This window comes from Nannobrachium achirus (genome assembly GCF_963921795.1).
Source record: "Nannobrachium achirus genome assembly, chromosome: 20".
NCBI lineage: Eukaryota > Metazoa > Chordata > Actinopteri > Myctophiformes > Myctophidae > Nannobrachium > Nannobrachium achirus.
In genome coordinates this window covers 18,756,309-18,779,028 of record NC_137827.1, presented here as the reverse complement: position 1 = coordinate 18,779,028, position 22,720 = coordinate 18,756,309, and the positions used below count along the sequence as shown (strand labels likewise).

The following is a 22,720-nucleotide window of genomic DNA, read 5'->3' as shown; positions in this document are numbered from 1 at the left end:
GCTACATACATACCGTAATTGCTGGACTATAAGCCGCACCTGAATATAAGCTGCACCAGCTAAATTTAGAACAAAAAACAAAAGTTTACATATATAAGCCGCACCTGACTATAAGCCGCAGGGGTCCTTCCTGCTTCCTGCTAGAGCGCCCCTGGTGGCCGTTAGCTGTAAAAATCTATATGTAAATCCTTGTTAAAGACCATTGTAAAACTAACTAACTGGCCGTTAGCTGTAAAAATCTCTATATAAGCCGCACCGTTGTATAAGCCGCAGGTTTCAAAACATAGGAAAAAAGGCGCGGCTTATAGTCCGGCAATTACGGGTAGTTACATACACACGCAGTCAACCATTGGAGACGGTTTTCCCACCACTCAAAAGAAAAACATAATAAGTAGAAATAATAATGGAGATACAAGGTTTCTGGCCGCCAGCGATGATGTAATGTTTGAAGTGGACCCCTGCTGCTTGGGGCTGAAGGCAGCAGGTCAGACAGTGATTGGAGTGCATGGGAGGAGTCTAATGATAATCTGTTCCAAAATAGACCCTGCACCATCCATCCATCACCTTCACGCCTGCATGCCCCAGACACTCTAGAATGCAGAACAAGTACTGAAATCCCTCCACTCAACCCCTCAGGCCCCAAACACCCAAACACCTTGGGTCTGCAGAGGAGAATACACTAGTGGTCCTCAAAGTGGGGTCAGGGGACCACCGACCCCAGGAGTGCTTGGGGGGGGGTGCTTCCAGGGGGTCCCCAGCAAAAGTAGTTGACATAGCATCATAATCATTTTAACCATTTTATCCATTTACACGTTGGCTATTCAGAAATGGCAGATGTACAAGCTCACAGTGCAGCACGAAGTGACACGCCGCAAGCTTGTACATCTGCTATTTTTGAAAATATTTGAGCAATCTCCCCACCAAATAAAGGATAATTGGATAATTTGTAATAATCTTTACATTTTCTGAGGGTCCCTGGCACAAGATGGTTTTCAGATGGGAGTCCGTGGCCAAATACATATACAGTACACTAGGGGTCCTTAGCCTTAAAAACGTTGAAGACCCCTGCTTTAAGACAACCTTTAAAGGAGTAGTTCACCCCCGAAATGACTTTTTTCCTGATTGACTTTTTTCCATGATTACTCATGCCATGGAGACTTGAGCTCAATATTCAAGACAAAATATATATATATATAGTAAATTTACCCCCATTGATTCCGGATGGGGACACACATGCATTTGGGTCTTCATCCGGAATCAATCTCAGTTTTTCTGCTCGAAAATGTGTTAACTCTGAAATACCTGGAACACGCCCGAGTCGCGTTAGATTTGAACCACTTTAACCATTATTTTTATGCTTTAACTTTAGAAAAATAGCAGATATACAAGCTCACAGCGCTGCGAGCTTGTAGATCTGCTATTTTTGAAAAATCTTGAAAATGTGTGCAAGTCTTTGAATATCTTTGACCCGATCTTTGACCCGACTTCTAAATCCTTCTTCTAAATCAGTGGTTCTCAAACTTTTTCATCTCAAGGACCCCCAAAATTACAGGTATTTGGCCACAGACCCCATCTCAAAATATGTTGTTCCAGGGACCCCCCAGAAGCAAATATTTGAGTTACAAATGTTTGCTTTTAAATAGATATATTCAAAGACTTCATGATCATGATTTTTCAAAAATAGCAGATCTACATGCTCGCAGCGCGGCACTCGGTGCCGCGCTGTGAGCTTGTATATCTGCTATTTTTCACTGGTTAAAGCATTCAATAATTCTAGGCCCTAAATGTGTTAATACCACCATTGTGTTGTTGACCTCCCCAGGTACTCCCCAGGGAATGAGAACTATGCTCTGTCCTGTTCCATTGTGATGGGCCGCTCTCCACACAACGCCAACTCCTCCCCTGGGCTGTCCTACACAGACACTGCTACCGTGGCCTCCTCCAACCAGTGGAGGCAGAAATCCATGCCTGATGGGTGAGCTCTTTCAGCTTTTTTGGATTTATTGAATACTTTATTAGTCAGAATTGTAAATGGCACGTGGTTCAGTCAGACATTAAAGCTAAAAGGATAACACACAAAAATGTCCTGGGAACTTGTTGCCATCGCGGTCCTATGTATTCAATTCATCAACATGGTATATAAATATATAAACAGTATTATGTACAAAGGAGGAAAAGGAAATGCGGCGGAAGTGAACGACAAAAAAGAAGGTTAGAATATCGTCACTGTCGGGCAGAAACCTTGTATCTCCAAGTTTCAAGTGTGTATGTTTTTATCGTAAAGTAAAGCCCTGCTTCATCATACAAGACTGGCGCACAAAATTGTGAAATCTACAACACACAAGGCGTTGTGTGCTTGGCTATTTTCACTCTTCTAAATCCTTTGTAAAATGATAAATACAAAACGATTTATTTTTTTCCTTCCAACCGACAACAAGGATAATAGAGATATGAGAGATATCTGCCCGACAGCAAGGATATACACAACCAGGGGCGTCACACCAAATTCTGGGCCCTGGGTACAAGGATTCACTGCGGGCCCCCCATGAATGTTAACTATTGAAAAATAGCAGATATACAAGCTCACATGAGCTTGTAGATCTGCTATTTTTGAAAAATCGTGAAAATGTGTGCAAGAAACCTATGTCAAGGACCCCCAAGATGATGTGTATTTGGCCACGGACCCCGATCTCAAAATATTTAGTTCCAGGGACCCCCCAGAAGCAAAATTTAAGTTAGAAATGTTCGCTTAAAAAATACATATATTCAAAGATTTTCACACATTTTCACAACTTTTCAAAAATAGCAGATCTACAAGCTCGCAGCTGTGAGCTTGTATATCTGCTATTTTTCAATAGATAAAGTTATTAGGGCCCCTCCACCACCTTGGGCCCCAGTAACTCAGTCCCACTTTCCTACCCCTTGTGACGCCCCTGTACACAACCACACCCCCCTTTTCCCTGAGTGCAGCGCTTTGACAACACAGTGCACACTAATGGCCTCTTCCCTCTGCTCCCAACCTAACAGCTTCAACAACAACCGGCAGTCCCCGGTGTCGTCTGAGCGGCTGGCTCTCAGCGAGGCCCTCCTCAACGGCACCAAGTCCATGGGAGGAGGAGGAGGAGGGGGAGGAGCGGCCGTGGCGTGGACCACCAGACCCGGGGACCCCGGGGACGCAGGGAGAGGCTCGGCCGACCGGACTAACCCAGGTACTGACTGAGTAGGGATGGGACGATATGAAGATTTCACGGTTATTGCGACCAAAGAAATTGCGATTTACGATATTATCGCGTTGGCTATGGCTCTAATAAAAGGTGCCAGTTCCAAGTTGCAGCCACCCGTGGTAACATGTCATTAGGTTGAACACCCTTTGGATCGACCACCAAACTCTAACCCAAACCCTAATCCTAACCTCAGTAAAACTATGCCTAACCCTAACCCTAAACCTAACCTCAGTAACCGTGACGCGAGTGATTATCTAACCTGCCGATGCTCGCGGGTGATTATGTAACCTGCCGACGCTGTTCGACCCAACGGGAGTTCGACTTATGGGGCAGTCCCCGCCACCCGTAGGTGCTCTTTTAGAGCGGTATTGAAGGAGAGTAGGGATTGACACTCCTTTTAGGCTGTTTAGTAGATGAAACTCTGTGTTTAAACGCTTGGAAGAAGACCATTGTCCATCGATGGAATCAACGACATGCTCTGGTAGGCTGTTCCACACGTGGCCACTGCAGCTATTTGACTTCCATTGTGGCGTGTGTGTGCGTTTGTGTGTGTGCACAGACTGTGCGGTGCTGTCCAAGGCGGTTGTTCCTCGGCTGCAGCAGCAGGAGCAGAGTGGCCACCTGTCCCCCAACAAGAACACCAAGGTGAGCCAGGAGTACAAAGCGCAAACAGCCTAACTAACCTCTGTGTTGCTGCACGGCTGACAGCTGACAGCTTGATTAGCGCGGGCCCCTAGTGGTCTCCAGGGACTGGGCCGCTAGCTGGGATCCGCAGCAGTCCCAACCCTGCTGCTACTCACTGATGTGTGAGCAGTGGTGTAAAGTAACCAAGTAGATTTACCTAAGTACTGTACTTTTAGTGTTGAGGTACTTTTACTTGCTGTGCTATCAACTCATTTTGAACAGAAAAAGATGGCACCTCTGTATAAAAATAAAACACTTTTGAATATACAAGGTCTCGACACAACAGTGAGGCTTTTGTACCGTACATAGCCATGAGATTTATCAGCTAAAATTCACAGAATAAAAAAAACTAACAAACAGAATAAGGACTTGCTTCCGATGTGTACTATTGCTGTGGCCTTGAAATAGTAAAGAGGACAGGTTGTAGAAGGCCTTTTAGGGTTTCCCAAAATACAAGTAATACAGTACATGATTTAAGCACTTAAACGCCTTTATACTTAAACCACTTAAACCCAGGCATCCGTATATTGTATAAACAGAAAACACACTAGTATAGAGCCATGAGGGACTCTGCTCAACCATATGGGATTTAAGCAGTTAAATGACCGTAGTGGCCTACAGTAGAGCTCTATACCAGATCCGCTCCTTTTTCCCCTGTGTCTTAACTGACAATACTGTTGCTGTGCTTGTAGATCTGCTACTTTTTTGCTGAATGTCCCTCTGAGAACAGGGATGTCAGGGCTCATGTGGTTAAAGCAGAGTTTCTCAACTGGGGAGAGTCAGGATCGAGACGGTCATGACGAGTCCAATCCGAGTTGGGCCGTGGGATGTGTGCTCTATTCTGAAGTTCACAGAATTTCCAACACTGCACTTCATTATTTTATGATTTAACTATTGAAAAATAGCAGATATACAAGCTCACAGCGCGGCACTGCGAGCTTGTAGATCTGCTATTTTTGAAAATTCGTGAAAATTAGAATTTTGACCCGATTCTATAAGTGTCTTTTCAATCCTTCTAAAATCTGTGTTTCTATGTCAGCAATCTGGCTAGCCATCGTCAAAGAAAGGGTCCTTTTCATTTAAATGGAGCTCAGTTAGTCTGTTCTTGAGAGACTACTATGTCAGTGGTTCTCATACTTTTTCATGTGAAGGACCCCCAAAATGATATGTATTTGGCCACGGATCTATCAGCTAACCCATCTAAAAATATCTAGTTCCAGGGACCCCCAGAAGCAAAATTTGAGTTACAAACGTTCGCTTTGAAAATACATATATTCAAAGATTTGCACACATTTTCACAACTTTTTCAAACTCTATTCTGAAGTTCACAGAATTTCCAACACTGCGCTTTTATTTTTGAGACATTCAATGCTGCCTGTTTGCCTGTCAGCTTCTTTTTTTTTTTTTTTTTTTTTTTTATGACAGACTGGTGACACCAATCACAGAGTTGTAAACATCAAATCAACACATTTTCAGTAATGTCATCACAGCTTGCTAGCGTCTCATTCAAGCTTTCCTCACTGCAGCCTCAAAAATGCCACTCGTTTTGATTCATTAAATATGGTTGTTAGGTTGAGGACAGAAGACAGTGACATAGCCTTATACAGCTTCTCCCACAACGTTTTTTATTCCAAGGTTATGATAATAGTGTCAAAACAAAATTTGTAATGGAGCCTGTGTATCAAGATAGGCTTATAATCTACTATAATATTGCTGTTGCACTTTTAAATGATTTTAATTCACAGTTTTTTTTTTATGTAAATGTAAATTTGTAGGTTGTAATGTTTTGTGCTGCTCCGAGCCTGGCCCTGAACATGGCTCTCTCATAAAAGAGATCTTCTACCACTTTTTCGAGTCACGTGTTCAAATACTGGATTCTGATTGGCTAAATTCCGGAGGTTATGAGAGGACCACTGCCGCAAAGTTGTGTGTCCGAGATCAATGCGCCTCAGTGTACATCCGGGGACTTTCCCCCAACCAACAAATGAAGGTCGCAGCGGTCCTATGTTTACTAACGTGCGTACTATCGTCGCCGATTTATTTGGATCCAATGCAATCCGCCAACTTTAAAGCCCCTTTTCTCTGAACCTATGCCTTTCTGGAAGCGAACAGCCTCTATTTACGGCCGGAACGGTCCTTCTAACTGACGTTAGCTTAGCTGTATGCTAGACATCTTTCTCTGCATGGAGTTGGCGTCATCTGGTGGTGAGTAGAAGATGTTGTTTGTGGAACTATTTGCTGTCGTCGCGGAAGTTTTATAGGCAATAATGATTGTAACTTAAGATCCTTGCAAGTTACAACTATGTGTTTTCTTTCATGTATACGGGAAAAAGTGGTAGAAAAGCTATTTACCACTCGGGGTCGGACATTATGCTCTCATAATGTCCTGAGTGCGGGTGTTATCGGACTCGGCTGCGCCTCGTCCGATAACACCCGCACTCAGGACATTATGAGAGCATAATGTCCTCTCACTCGGGGTAAATTGCTTACTTTTATCTCAATGGGATTTCACACCAGTGTTAATTTTGTCGATTTGTTCATCAACTACCTCTGACGAAAACGAAATAAAAACTAAGCTATGATGACTAAGACTAAATATATTGACAATTTCGCCAACAAATAAAGACTAGACTAAAATGTTAGTGGAGTGGAGAAGAGGTCCAGTAGAACCAAAAGACAAGTCATTTTATGTTTGCTTGTGCATTTATTATTACTAGAAGCTGGGCCGCCCTTCGGGCGGCCCAGCGTCTAGTCGGCGACCTGGCCAACTCGGGAACGATGTAAATAGAGAATGAATGCCCCGCCCTTTAATGCAAACCACATTATACCTGTTGTCATAGGACCCGTTTTGACCATCTGTTTGCCTGTGTCCATTTATGCCCATATATGGAGATATCTGTATCTGTCTGTCTGTCGGCGTCCATTTTATGTCCATATATGGAGATCACTGCAGATATAGTTCTGGGTCCATTTTATGCCCATATGCCCATATATGGAGATATCTGTCTATTTGCGTCCATTTTATGCCTGCCCCACCCTTTAATGCAAACCCCAATATACCTGTTGTCGTAGGACCCGTTTTGACCATCTGTTAGCCTTTGTCCCCACCCTTTAATGCAAACCCCAATATACCTGTTGTCATAGGACCCGTTTGGACCCTCTGTTTGCCTTCTGTTAGCCTTTGTCCCCACCCTTTAATGCAAACCCCAATATACCTGTTGTCATAGGACCCGTTTTGACCATCTGTTTGCCATTGTCCCCTTATGCCCATATATGGAGATCTCTGCACACACAGTACCGGTTGCGGAAAACTCTGATGTCAGACATCAGCTCCGCATTCGGGGATTCATTTTATGCCCATATCCCTTATGCCCATATATGGAGATCTCTGCACACACAGTACTGGTTGCGGAAAACTCTGATGTCAGACATCAGTTCCCCATATATGGAGATATCTGTATCTGTCTGTCTGTCGGTGTCCATTTTATGTCCATATATGGAGATCACTGCAGATATAGTTCTGGGTCCATTTTATGCCCATATGCCCATATATGGAGATATCTGTCTATTTGCGTCCATTTTATGCCTGCCCCACCCTTTAATGCAAACCCCAATATACCTGTTGTCATAGGACCCGTTTTGACCATCTGTTAGCCTTTGTCCCCACCCTTTAATGCAAACCCCAATATACCTGTTGTCATAGGACCCGTTTGGACCATCTGTTTGCCTTCTGTTAGCCTTTGTCCCCACCCTTTAATGCAAACCCCAATATACCTGTTGTCATAGGACCCGTTTTGACCATCTGTTTGTCTTTGTCCACTTATGCCCATATATGGAGATCTCTGCACACACTGTACCGGTTGCGGAAAACTCTGATGTCAGACATCAGCTCCGCATACGGGCATTCATTTTATTCCCATATATGGAGAACGCGCGTGCCGGTGGGACGAATGGTTCTCGAGATACGCGGATTACATACATACATACACACTCACAGAGATTTTTTGTTGACTCATGTGGCGTACGTGATGTCAGAGCCTTTTATGAGGTGATGTCACAAATCTCACAAAGAGTCAGCGCTTGCACCGATTTCAGTTCTCAGTCTTATGCCCATATACGGAGATATCTGTCGGGTCGAGGCAAGATGCACATATGTGTCCCAATTTGGCTGGGAGCCAGTCATTGGATTTTTATTCATTTTCATTTTTTGGTGATCATAGCTACAAAATGATATATTGGTTGTGGAGATTGACCCAACAGTTTTGAAGATATGGCTTATAGAATGATGCCAAGCTGAAATACTACTTTTGAGATATTCAATTTCTAAATAAATTTCTAACCTGCAAATGACCTGACGATCTCTCACATTAATTAAAAAAAGTCTTATTTACATGCAGAGTTAAGCTCTGGCGTTTAAGTGAAATGTAGCCTGAAATTTATGAAATGCTTTAGTGGCTTTATCACATTTTAGTGAAAAAAAAAAAAAAGGTATTTTCAGTCCCTGTCTAAAGCTGTACTTTCCGAGATGACTGGCTCTCAGTGAGATTGGGACACATATATGGAGTTCTCAGTATACGGAGATATCTGTCGGGTCTAGGGTCTGTGTCCCTTTTATTCCTATATACGGAGATATCTGTCTATATATGCCCATATACTGTATGGAGATCTCTGTATCTGCCCATATGCCCATATATGGAGTTCTCAGTCTTATGCCCATATACGGAGATATCTGTCGAGGCAAGGCCCGGCACTGCAGTGATGTCACAATGAGTCAGCGCTTGCGCCCGGCACTGCAGTGATGTCACAATGACCGATTTTGCGCCGATTTCCTCCGGAACAGCCTGATGTCAACAATCAGCCCCGCATAAGGAGATTCCGAACGTTTCGCGCCGGTTAGGGAAAACCGCGCGTCGGGTCGGGTCGAGGCCCGGCACTGCACTCCGTGCCGCGGCGGGGAGTGCGCGTGCCGAATCTGAAGCCGGTGGGACGAACGGTTCTCGAGATACGCGGATTACAAACACACACGCAGAGACTTCTCGCATTTATAGATAGATTATTTTACATCCTCATCAGTTTAGTCTCCGGGCACCACTGGGTTGGACTGGGTCCTCGCTATGGCTTGGGTTTTGTGTTTTCAGTGTATGAAGGTATTGTAAATGATACACCATTCACTTTATGAAATAAAGACCTTTCATAGCTACAAATATATCGACAGCAAATGTTGCTCCTGAGGCTGAACCAACACTGTGTGATTATTATAAAAACAAAAATTTGCTTAACTGTTTCTCAACCAAGTGTCAATGGACTGACATGTTATGCTTTAGTGAGCAGAGTGTTTTTGAGAATTTCTCTTACTTCATCCAGCCTTCAGAAATACTGATTTGTAACTTACGTATGAGTGAGCAGACACATGCTATTAAATGGTCATATTTCCTGATGAATGATGACTACGGCATTCCGGTAGACTTCCCCTTCTTAATAAAATTCTAAAACTCCCTTTTTCTGCGGAAGTTCTTGTCCTCCTACTTGCCAGTAACCGCTGTCAACGACATTGACGCGTCATCTAAGTCACCAGGTCATTGAGTGAACTGTGAACTAGTGATCCATGATGTGATCACAAGTTGTCCATGTTTGTCTCTTCTTGGCCAGGGGTTTTCAAAGTGGGTGACGGGGCACCCTGGGGTGCCGTGACGGCAGTCCAGGGGTGCCGCAAGATAATTTGATAATATTTTAGCTAATCACTAAAATATCATCACTGTCGGGCAGAAACCTTGTATCTCCAAGTTTCAAATGTGTACGTCTTTTGGTAAAGCAAAGCCCTGCTTCATCGCACAAAACTAGTGAAAACAGCCGATCTACAAGCACACAACGCTTGTATCTCCAGGGACCATCAGTGTTCCACGGACCAGTTGAAAACATCATTGTTCATAAAGTAATTCAGTCAATCTCTTCCAATAGGTGGACGCGCCGTATTCATCCAGCCAATCCAGCAGCAACACTCTGTCCAGCAACGCCTCTAGCTCCACCCACAGCGATGACAAGTGGTACGAGGTGGGCTCGCGCTCCCGGGTGCGACTGGACGCTGAGCTCAATGGATACCTGCAGGTAGGACTGCTGTTATCCTTTATCTTCTTAATCTACTAATCTAGCAGTGGCTCAGGCGGTAGTGTGGCTGCTTGGGAATCAGAAGGTTTCTGGTTCGTACCCGGGCTCCCCCTATGTACTGTCTTAACTGGGTGCAAACCTGGATGGTTCGAGCGGCGCGTTTAAATACAAAGTCAATGCAAAGACGAGAGAACGCCGCGACCAGGCACGATGCGAACCGGGCGCGGCGCGAACGATCTGAACGGGGCGGCGCGAACGGTCGCTTCGGTATCTTCGCCCCACTTGGAAAAATCCTACTGAATCGACCTTCGCTTCACCCCCACACTCCACCCATCGCGTCCTGACAGCCAATCAGCGTTGTTGTCCGGAGACACGGAAATGATTTTGGTGTTTGGAAAAAAACTCTTTTTTTACCAACGTGGACCTGCGCGACCAAAGTGAAGCCATAGAAGCGACAGGAATAGAAGAAATAGCGTCAGGTTTGGACGCAGCTTTATGTGTCCTTGAGCAGGACGCTGAACCGCTAACTGCCCCCGATGAGCAGGTTGGTGCTTCTGCCTTTGGTATGTGAATGTGAATATGAAAATAAAGAGTAGGGGCTTTTAAGCCGTGACATCATTTTGTAGGCAGAGGAGAATCTGCCCCCAGAGCATTTTCTGTCCCTCGCTATTTCAAAAAACGACGACTAAAAAATAACGACTAAAGTATAATTCTAACACTTTCCTTTCAACAACAAAGAGAAGAAAAATGAGTAAATAGTAAAAATAGTAAAAAGATTCACGGAAACTGGGGGCAGAAATTCTCCTCTGCCTACAAAATGATGTCATACTTAACAGCCCCATATCAACAAGTCGATTAACCACTTCATAATTTTTTACACTTGCTGCGACATGTTGTGAGCTTGTAGATCTTTGCAATTTTTTTAATTGTTTTTCCTTTTTTTTTGAACATTTTTACCTACAATGACATGCTCCCAATAGGGATCAATTATGGAATTTATTATTTTATTAAATGATGTCTTTTGAAGAAATCAACAATATAAGACCTGCACATTATCTGTCACTTGCCCATTCAAGAGAAGGTATATAGGAGCAACGTTTTGCTGGTACCCTGCTCAGGTATACATGTACTGAGGAAGGTCTACATGACCAAAACATTCCTCCTATACTAAATGCCTTCTCTTGAACGAAGTAGCAGACATTGTGCGCCTGTATGGGTACAGTATATACGGTATATATATTTTATCTACCGTTTGTCGCCTATACGCTCCTGCTTTTAAACTGGGTGTGCAGAAGTTCTTTCTCATGAAATTATCAGTTAATGTGATGTGACCATGATTTACTAAACGCATATCATGATGATTTAAAAAAAGACTTCTAGACCTTGGAATGCACAGCGCTCTCCCTGTGTAGCCAGGACGGCAAACGACTGCACATGTTCAGTTCTTCATCAGTGGGTTCTCCGACCCGTCGGTACGGCGATATCGAAGGCAAGCGTCTGCTCGGAAAGAGACCTCTTCCGCCGCCGAGTCGGGCCGAAATCGGCGCGGTGGCGAACTGGCTTAACTCTCAAATACCTGGAACGCGCCTGAGTCGCGTTAGATTTTAACCACTTTAACCGCTATTTTATGCTTTAACTTTAGAAAAATAGCAGATATACAAGCTCACAGCGCGGCACCGAGTGCCGCACTGCGAGCTTGTATATCTGCTATTTTTGAAAAGTCGTGAAAACGAGTGCAAGTCTTTGAATATCTTTGACCCGATCTTTGACCCGACTTCTAAATCCTTCCTCTGAATCAGTGCTTCTCCAACTTTTTCATGTCAAGGACCCCCAAAATTACAGGTTTTTGGCCACGGACCCCCATCTCAAAATATGTTGTTCCAGGGACCACCCAGAAGTAGATATTTGAGTTACAAATGTTCGCTTTTAAGTAGATATATTCAAAGACTTGCAAGACAAATCGTGATTTTTCAAAAATAGCAGATCTACAAGCTCGCGGCGCGGCACTCGGTGCCGCGCTGTGAGCTTGTATATCTGCTATTTTTCAATTGTTAAAGCGGTCAATAATAACCCTCCTACCCTCTACCCTGCAGGGCACGTCGGCCGACAGCGGCATCGACGCCAGCTCCTTCACCGCCACCCAGAGCAGCACGGCCTCGTCCACCGGCGCCTTCAGCAGGGCCAATAAGGACGAGCCGGCGGGGGACCACCACCACCAACACCACCACCACCACAGGTCCTTGGACACCTCCTCCCCGCCTCCTCCGGGGGCGCCAGACTCCCTGGTCCCCCTGGGGGGCGGCGGCGGCGAGGGCCTGGCCAAGAGCCCCTCTTCCTCCGTCTTCCCCCTGGGGGCCTCCGACAGCGGCTCCTACACCCTCAGCGACGCGGCCTCCCACTCCAGGTTAGAGACCCCGTCAACCGTTGTTTCGCATGGCATCAAAGTTCTCGGTCGCCACGACTGATTTGAGTCATTTTGATTCCACAGAAGCCAGCATGTCCTGTACGGAAGCATGTTGTGCAGCGAAAACAGCCAGTCTACAAGCTGCAGCGCTTTGAGAGCTTGTAAATAGGCTATTTTCGGTTATTATTTTAACAGTTCTAATGTCAGATTTATTATTTATTTATTGGGGCTGGTGCCAGCAAAAAGCAGCTTACCTTTGCGATGTTATAGAAAATTATCTATTGATTATTTTCAAACTAATTCTTTCTACAATACAACGCTCATATGTGTACTTTAGCCAAACTGGCGGCAGAGGGCAGCCTTATGCAAAAAATGAATGTGAATTGGGCCGCTTCGCTTGCCATCCATTCAGAGCATAGAAATGCATTTTCTAGATCAGATCCACAGAAAACAGCCAGGAAGTGATTTGGGACTCCATTATTGCTAACGTGCGGTGGATTTTTGAGAGCAGCGTCACGGGAGATGTTTTTACTGTACACGGCGGCACGACCCCTCGTCAGCTTACAGTCATCAGACAAGGTAAAAAGAACGAGCCGTATTGGCAACAAGCTGGGTTGAAAATTGGGGCGAACGGGAACGTCCGAAGCAGTAAAAGAGTTAAGATTAGAGCGTTTGAACTATATGTGTTTTTCTTTCCTATGGAATTAGAAAGTTTCAGAAGCACCGCTCTATTAGATTCCAGGTGCTTATAGCAGCCAAGGACTTTGTGCTGGCGTATCAATGTTTCGTTAAATGGACAGTGATGCATTGTGGTCCACATATATCCCGCACCCGTTCCCCAGGTGGGAAGAGTCCGAAGCACTGCGGTTTGGACTCTAGAAAGGGGAGAGATGTGCGTGCGTGTGTGCGTGCGTGCGTGCGTGCGTGCGTGCGTGCGTGCGTGCGTGCGTGCGTGCGTGCGTGCGTGCGTGCGTGCGTGCGTGCGTGCGTGCGTGCGTGCGTGCGTGCGTGCGTGCGTGCGCGTGCGTGCGTGTGCGCATGCATCTGTGTGAAGCAACTCTTGAAGTTGGTGGGAATGCAGAATCAGCCTTTCTCCTTCTCCACTTCACTGGGCCAGAAATAAATAACGCTCCAAACCTGTACACTGGAAACTCTGTTTATGGCGTGCACACACACACACACGCACACACACACACACACACACACACACACACACACACACACACACACACACACACACACACACGCGCGCACACACACACACACACACACACACACACACGCTCTTTGCTGTGTTTGCTGTTTGGGAAGGTAGCGGCTTTCATGTCCAAGCTGTGGGAAAATATTGTTTGGAAGAGTTGAGAATTGAAGGAAAAAGTCCCAGGACACGTCGTCTTATCTTTCATTTATGAATTCACGTGTTGAACTCGTATGCACACAAACATAGAGGTGATTCCATGCAGTGTAAATAGTGGTTTGTTTTTTAGTTGGTTTTGTAAACACACAATGCAGTATTCTAGTTTTGATTTAGTTCAGTTACAGATTATTTCATTTATTTGTATTAGATTTTTCAATTTTAGTTTTGGTTATTTTGTTAGTTTTCGTTACTCATTTCATTTTAACCTTGGTTCGTCCCTCTGTGTCAGTGTTTCTCAACCACTGTGCCTGGGGATCTTTGGTGTGCCCCTGAGAAGGGGCACACCAAAAAAAAGGGGTTGTATTTATCATTTTAAAAATGATTTAAACTAGTGAAAACAGCCGATCTACAAGCACACAACGCCTCGCACCGCGAGGCGTTGTGTGCTTGTAGATCTGCTGTTTTCACTACTGTTGTGCGACAGCCTCGTACGATGAAGCAGGGCTTTACTTTGCGAAGAAACTTACAAATTTGAAACTTGGAGATACAAGGTTTCTTCCCGACGATATTTACACCCCCGTATTATGTTGGTGTGCCCCTGGATTCTTGGGACATGAAAAGTGGGCCCATGCAGAAAAAAGGTTGAGAAACACTGCTCTATGCAGGCATTGACACTAAGGCTTGCGCACCTGCCCCCGGCAGGTAAATGAAACTGTTTGCATTCAGGTTGCCCGACCGGGCAAGTGCTCATTTGAGAGGGGACACAACCGTTTAAAACACAACACGAGATATCTGTCTAAACACCTGAACATGGCCAGCGTGCTCTGTCTTCTGGTCTGTGGAATGTAAAATAAGAGCACTGTTAACCTATAATGTGCTGTTTTTACTGTTGCTACATTTAAAAATATAGAATAACAAGTGTGAAACCATAGACATATTCAATCATAGCAATGTAGGTATTTGGATTTTGAGGTATTGAGGTATGATTTTTTTTTTTATTGCATAGCCCCAGAAAGTAAATAAGCCCTGTCTATGTATGCCTGTCCCCAGCACCCTGAGCTCGGGTCACTCCGGCAGTCCCATGGGTCACCAGCAGGGGTGCTGCAGCTCCAGTTCGCCTCAGGAGGAGCCCGTGGGCGCGGGGGCGTCCGCCACCTCCCCCACCACGTCCCAGACGTCCCAGGGCTCACTGTCCCCGGGGGGACAGAAGAGCTTCTACCCGCGCCAGGGCGCCACCTCCAAGTTCCTGATAGGCTGGAGGAAGCCCGGCGGCACCGTCAACTCCGTGGACTTTGGCAACACGCGCAAGTAAGTCACCAGCCAAGAGAGGAGAGAGGGGTCTGGGAGGGCGACGCTTTGAAACCCTACGAGGGGGCGCACCGCTTTGTTTTCCCATTTAGAACGGGTACACATTATTGTGTATCATTATTTTATGCTTTAACTATTGAAAAGTAGCAGATAGACAAGCTCACAGTGCCGCGCTGCGAGCTTGTAGATCTGCTATTTTGGAAAAATCTTGAAAATTAGAATTTTGACCCGATTCTCTAAGTGTCTTTTGAATCCTTCTAAGATTTTTTTTAAAAAACTATGTTTCTAATATGTCAGCAATTTGGCCACGGACCCCCATTCAACATATTTAGTTCCAGGGACCACCCAGAAGCAAAATTTGAGTTACAAACGTTCGCTTTGAAAATACATATATTCAAAGATTTGCACACATTCTTTACGACTTTTTCAAAAATAGCAGATCTACAAGCTCGCGAGTGCCGCGCTGCCTTCTAAATCAGCCTTCTAAATCAGTAAAATCTTTTTGTGCCAAGGAGCACCAAAATTATATGTATTTGGCTGCGGACCCCCATCTGAAAATGTGTTTTGCGAGGGACCCCCTTGAAGAGAATATTTGTGTTAAAAAAGAAATAAAAAAACGTAGATGTACAAGCTTATGTATGTGCTATTTTTGAAAACCACTGTTCTAAACCAATGTTCTAAATCCTTAGTTATCAGAAAAAAACTTATTTTGCAGTTTACAGATATAAATCTAAAATTACACAGATGCTAGTGGAGTAAAAAAGTACAATATTTGCCACATAGTTTTAGTGTAGTTATTCGTTTTAGTATTGAAGAATCTGTAAAGAAAAGTACTGCAAGCAACTTCCACCACTGAGTGTGAGGGCTTTTATTTAACATACAGCATTGGTGAATGTTTAAACCGCGCGTCCCGCTGTGCTGGGTGTTTTGAGAAGAGTTGTGACTATGTAGAAAAATGCTTACTGCTGGGCTCAGGTGTTGTGAGAAGAGTTGTGACTCTGTATAAAAATGCTCCCTGCTGGGTCAGGTGTTGATGTTTGAACAGAGTGGAGGAAAGAGCCAGAATGAATATTGAGCCAGAATGAATATTGAGCAGCAGCAGAGAGACTGACCTCTTCCTGCACTTACTGGTATTTAAGTTGGACAACACTGCCACCCTGTGGTATTGACTGCAATGCAGTGTTGACATTTTCCACTTATAAAGCCACTTTGGGCTTGTTTTTCTGTAAAGTCACTTACAGTCAAGTTTTCGGGGGCAGGGGCTCGTTTATAAAGTGTAGTTGCTTACAGTCACACTTATGTGTGCGTTTTTCTTTTCTAATATTGTTTAAACCAGTTTTCATCAAAGTATTTTGTGAGCCATGTAGGCCTACTGAATTTGTGCAGTTACAATGTTAAAAAAATATTCAAATGATTACCTTTTTTTTTATTTTCTTTATTTTAATTTTTAGAAAATCGCAAATCTACAAGCTCCCAACGCGTTGAGAGTTTGTAGATGAGCTATTTTCAAATATCGGATGCTCATGCGGCCTAGTTCACTTCTTTTGGGCTTGTTTTCATAGATCAAACTAATGGGCCCTTCAGATGGAGCGAGGGTGTCTGCAGGCCAAAATAAACACCCGCCTCTCATTGAAAATTAACTACTAGGACGCGGCAACCGTGCTCCGTCTGTAGGGTGCTTAAGTCTTGTCTTAACACAACGGCCGCCAAGGTTTCTAACATTTCTAGCTGTTGCTGGTGCCGCCGTTCACTTACGCTTTATTTTGAAGAGCCTCGGAAGCTTCGAGTGTGTGCACGTGAGTGTCCAGTCCACTGACGATTGAGGAAGAAGATCCGTTTGTTTACAAATGCTCGCGAAACTAAAATCCAAACCGGGGCCGACCATCGCGGTATAGTGTCGCTGTGAAAACAAGCAGATCTCTGCTTCCCTGGCGTTCTTTGCACCTTATTCAGAGATAAAGCCGTTTTTATGTTTCAGCATAGAATAGGAGTCAATGCAGCATAGACGCTCCATTTTCCTTCTGTGCGCGTCGCGTTATGACATATGCACCAGGGTCTTTCACAGGGCACGCAGCATGCATGCAGTATGCACGTAACAATGTTAACCCTTTACTCGTCTCTGGACAAGACAACTGAGTTTTGGCACAGCGACCTCCAGTGGCCTTGTCTCGTTACTGAACGGGTTTGGCGTACGTTGTGTTAACATAGCAGTTGTTGCCTCTTTCTCTCCTCGCCAGGCGTCACCAGAGTGATGGTCTGCTGGGCGGGCAGCCCCAGCTCAGGGCCAACCTGAGGGGCTCCCAGTCCCCCCAGCGCCAGGCCCCCAAGTCCAGCCTGGAGGAGGACCTGAAGAAGCTCATCACGCTGGACAGCCCTCCACCCACTGCCAAGGAAGACAAGGTACTCAATTTAGATTCAAAGGAGCTTTATTGGCATGAGAAAGCATACGTTTACATTGCCAAAGCAAGTGTCAAAATATAATAAAAAATCACACCCGTGTGAACTGAGCGGTGGTTGTGTGTGTGTGTGTGTGTGTGTGTGTGTGTGTGTGTGTGTGTGTGTGTGTGTGTGTGTGTGTGTGTGTGTGTGTGTGTGTGTGTGTGTGTGTGTGTGTGTGTGTGTGTGCGCGCGCGCGTGCGTGCGTGCGAGCGAGAGAGAGAGAGAATATTGCAGTTGATGCTCAGACTAGACTCAAGAGCACCCTCTCTGGTCACTGAGTGGTAGTTCAGGCTACATACACACATACATACATACATACATACATACACGGATACACGGATACATACACGGATACACACACAGCCATGCTATGGAGCGGTCTACCACCGCTCAAAAACTGGGATAAAAATTGGGAACATACTGTATATACAGTTGGAGGGCGTACAGCATTGTGTAAACAGAGCTATGTCACATTGTGTCTATGTGGATGGCAAGAGGTTTCTGCACAACAGCAATGAAATGATAGATTGCACATGGTGATGGTGTTTTTTTGGTCTTTAACCCATTTAGAACGGGTACACATTATTGTGTATTATTATTTTATGCTTTAACTATTGAAAAATAGTAGATATACAAGCTCACAGCGCGGCACCGAGTGCCGCGCTGTGAGCTTGTAGATCTGCTATTTTTGAAAAATCATGAAAATTTGAATTTTGACCTGATAAGTGAATCCTTCCAAGTTTTTTTTAAAAACCTATGTTTCTATGTCAGCAATCTGGCCAGCCATCGTCAAAGAAAAGGTCCTTTTCACTTAACTGGAGCTCAGTTAGTCTGTTCTTGAGAGACTACTATGTCAGTGGTTCTCAAACCTTTTCATGTGAAGGACCCCCAAAATGATATTTATTTGGCCACGGACCCGCATCTCAAAATATTTAGTTCCAGGGACCACCCAGAAGCAAAATTTGAGTTACAAACGTTCGCTTTAAAAATACACGTGTTCTTTTTCAAAAATAGCAGATCTACAAGCTCGCAGCGCGGCACTCGGTGCAGCGCTGTAGCTTGTAGATCTGCTATTTTTCAATAGTTAAAGGTGATACACCATGAAATTTCACTTTTCCTATTTTAAAACCTTTTTTTGTGGTCCCACCAGCACCTTCTATCCTCACAAAGTCCCATTTCTGACCATTGTGTCTTTCTCTGGTTTTGGGAAGGTGGATGTTAAAAGCATCAAAACAGGCTGTCCAGATTTGCTGCCGTCGCTGATGTCAGCGACGGCCGTTTTTGGGGGGGGGGGGGGGGGGGGGTGGCACAGTTCAGGCCAAAGGTGGTACTGCAGCAGAAAATGCTCTGAGAGCCATTCGAAAATGAGAGAGTCTCTCTATTCAGGAGTGGTAATTTAGCCTCAAACCTTTTGAAAAACGTTTTTGGGACATAAACAATATGACATAAATACTTTTTAAATGCATGGTGTATCACCTTTAAAGCATTCAATAATCCCAGGCCTAAATGGGTTCAGTAACTTGTCTCTGGTCTCCACACAGCCTGTGTTCCCCACATCAGCGTCCAGCCGGCGCTCCATCCAGAGGACGCTGTCCGATGAGAGCATCTACAGCGGCCAGAGGGAACCCTCTTTCTGCATGGCGGCGCGGGGGGACCACCAGGCCCCCGGAGACCTGCTGTTCAGCTGCTCCACCATGCCTCGCTCCCCCACCGCCCGCAAGGGGCCCGGCCGCAGACCCTCGCACAAGTCCCTGGGTGAGAGACCTGGGGATAATAATAATAATAATACATCGAACTTATATAGCGCTTTTCAAGGTACTCAAAGTCGCTTTACAAACATAATAAAATAAAAACAACTTTATTAGGACAAAGTTAAAAGGATAAAATCTAAGATGTACATTAACATTCACACAAGGAATAAAAATAAAAATTGAAAGCCGGGTGGAGAAAAGTTAGGTTGGGAAAGCAAGTCTGAAAAGGTGGGTTTTGAGGGAGGCTTAGAACACGGCAAGGGTGGGGGCTTCTTTTATATGAGGTGGGAGTGGGTTCCAGAGGGTGGGGGCTGCAACTGAGAAGGCCCTGTCACCCCAAGTGCGTTTCTTGGCCTTATGAGTGAACTTCAGAAGGTTCTCATTTACAGACCTGAGGTTGCGGGAGGGAACATGGCTTTGGACAAGGTCTGAGAGATAGGGATGGGATGGGACGATATGGACATGTCATATCACGATTACTGTGACCAAAGAAATTGTGATTTTTACGATATTATTGCGATAATCAAATCCATCCATCCATCCATCTTCAACCGCTTATCCGCAATCGTAACAGTTCCAACTGAGACCTCCGGATTTCCTTATCCCGAGCAACTTTCTCCACTCCCTCAGGGAGTATACCGAGGCAGCCAGTTTGGAGATAAAATATACCCAAAATACATTATCCTGGGCAACATTTGCCCCAAAATTGCAGATATACAAGCTCACGACGCGTCATGTTGCGAAGCGTTGTGCAATTTTTTTTGTCTAAGAGATTTGGTAGAGAGTGAAAAAAGACTATTAAGCGTGTTTTACCAATGAGGGTACTGGATATGCAGCTCGGCAAATAAAAGGTGAATTGATCCCAGTGCATGACGGAGGACGATTTGACTAAACTTAAAGGAGGCATACAGACCAAAATAGGACCCCCCCTGAATGAGAATGTTTCCACAGACGTTCTTACCTGGTTCGGTTGATATGTCTCATTTCTGCCCCTTTCTGAGATCTGTAGAATAGTCCCCACTGCTAAAACGGGCGTATCACCTCTATCCAAAAGCGCACATTTCGGCCGCTTCCAAACAAAAAAATATTTTAGGAATCGTCCAGACATGCTTCCTACAGTCACCACACACAGTGTTTTAGCGAGACGCTCCGTGCATTGATGTAAACAAAGCAATGAGCACGGCCACTTCCTGCCTCAGCTCTGAGAGCTAGAGCGGAAGTCTCGCGAAATCTCGCGAGAGCTCGAGGCAGCATTGCTTTCCTTAGCCCTGGTAAACAGGCTATTAACCCTTCACAGGCTACAACAGCGTGTCTGGTATGTCTAGGAAGCATGTCTGGACGATTCATAAAAAAAAAAAATCTTTTGAAGCGGCCGAAATGTGCGCTTTTGGATAGAGGTGATACGCCCGTTTTAGCAGTGGGGACTATTCTACAGATCTCAGAACAGGGGCAGAATTGAGGCATATCAACCTAACCAGGTAAGAAGGTCTGGGGAAACATTCTCATTCAGGGGGGGTCCTATTTTGGTCTGTATGCCTCCTTTAAATCTCCACAATACAAGTATTATGAGTGTTTTTATCACAATAGATGTTATCCTAGAGAGGCCCCGATACTTAACTGATTGATTGATTGGATACTTTATTAGTCAGAAATGTAGACATTAAGGCTAAAAGAATAACAAAAAAAAAGTCCTAGGACTTTTTCTTTTGTGGTCTATTCAATTTATCAACATAGCATACAAAAATTAACACAACAATGTACATGTCATCAACAAATACAAACACTATGTACAAAAGAAATGGGAAAATTACAATTACCTCCCCTTTTGGCCTTTCGGTATTTTTGTAACAAATGGATCGGATCGCATCGCAATATCAATGTTCTTTTTATAGTGTAAAGTTGTCAAATATGTCCTTCATTTCTTTGTATATATAGGTTATGTGTCATAGCTGCCATGTGCAACTTCAAAGCCTACAAGCCAAACAGAAATGTAATTGTCATCAACAAAAACACAATTAAATCGTTAATCGCAATTATATTTTACATGACAATTAATTGTCATGTAAAATGTCATATCGTGACAGCCCTATTGTTGTGTGTCCACCATGCAGGAGACCTGTCGGCCCCAGACAGCTCTTTGCTGGAGCAGGAGAGGAGGAGGCAGCAGCAGCTGCAGGACCCGGGTCTCATGCCCCTGCCCGGCACCGGATCCGACGGCCCACTGGACTGGGCTCACCTGGTGGATGCCGCCAAGGCCTTCGAGGGTAAGCACTGTACTGTACCACCATAACCCCCTAACCCCCATAACCCCCCTAACCCTAGTCTAGTTGAGCGCTGCCATTCCATGGCACTAACACTAACTCGGTGGGAGCCAGGATGAGGATCGAACTGGGAACCCACTCTTGACTCCTGAGCCACTGCAGCACCATTGGGAAACTGAAGGTTCCAAGTCGATCCTGGGCTTCCCCAGAGTTTAGTATTGAAGTGTCCTTGAGCAAGACACAGGTTAGTTTACAGTTTACAGTTTACAGTTTTGGCATTTAGCAGACGCATTTAATCCAAAGCGACTTACAATAAGTAGATAAAACATCACAATAATAAACAAGGTTAAATGTCAGTAACAGCAATATAACAAATGCAAATGAATATCTATCAAGAAAAAACTATAATCCGTAAAGAAAAAAAAAAGGTTTCTAAAAAACTTAATAACAAATGCTAACTAGCTTCATGTATGGACATTGATTTTTCCAGTAGTGCTAAGGGTTAAGTGGAGTCTGAAAAGGTGAGTCTTCAGTCCACGGCGAAAGCTAGCGAGTGAGTCCGTTGTTCTAAGTGCGACAGGGAGTTTAGTCTACTACAAGGGTCTTCAACAGGGGGTCCAGGGCCCCTAGGGGGTCCTCAGAGTTTCTACAGGGGGTCCTCCAAATCTTTGAGTGATAGAAATTTTTTTTTCTCCTTTTTTTTTATATTAACCACATGAAACCTAGTGTCCATATTCTGAGAACTTTAGCCAAAAATAGCAGATCTACAAGCTCACAACGCCTCGCGCTGCGAGGCGCTGTGAGCTTGTAGATTGACTATTTTCGGCAAGAGCTTTGGTGTAGAGGGGGAAAAAGAGCATACTAAGTACAGAGTGAAAGGTCAAGTTTATTTAGTATTGGCGGTTCAAGTGGTTAAATATCTGAAAACACAAACTGACTAAATACAATCACACTGCAGGTCATGCACACAACACAACAATAGAGTTTGTCCAGAATTAAACCACAAAACAATCCCTGTGCATTGTTCTGAATCCGCTAAAGCACTAAGGGGCTTCAGTCAGTGAACCCAGCCAAACTGTTGCTAGATTCTACTGTGTATGCCAAAATAACAGCTCGTTATATGTCCAGAAGAAATGGAGCAAGCCGAGTCTTGTCTGTCTTATTTTTTATAATCCCTCAGCTCTCCG

At 44.6% G+C, this 22,720-nt stretch overlaps 1 protein-coding gene across 1 annotated transcript in view; it reads left to right on the top strand.

The window, feature by feature from the left end:
- Positions 1-22,720, top strand: part of LOC308305582 (signal-induced proliferation-associated 1-like protein 1) — a gene marked incomplete at its 3' end in the record, with an annotated part of 94,817 nt that overhangs the window by 64,619 nt on the left and 7,478 nt on the right. The window contains exons 18-26 of the mRNA XM_080750395.1: positions 1,823-1,975; positions 3,028-3,209; positions 3,784-3,869; positions 9,867-10,013; positions 12,107-12,417; positions 14,825-15,082; positions 17,320-17,482; positions 19,063-19,276; positions 21,384-21,536. Coding sequence (XP_080606521.1) covers positions 1,823-1,975; positions 3,028-3,209; positions 3,784-3,869; positions 9,867-10,013; positions 12,107-12,417; positions 14,825-15,082; positions 17,320-17,482; positions 19,063-19,276; positions 21,384-21,536 — 1,667 coding nt within the window. The remainder of the gene's footprint in view (positions 1-1,822; positions 1,976-3,027; positions 3,210-3,783; positions 3,870-9,866; positions 10,014-12,106; positions 12,418-14,824; positions 15,083-17,319; positions 17,483-19,062; positions 19,277-21,383; positions 21,537-22,720) is intronic.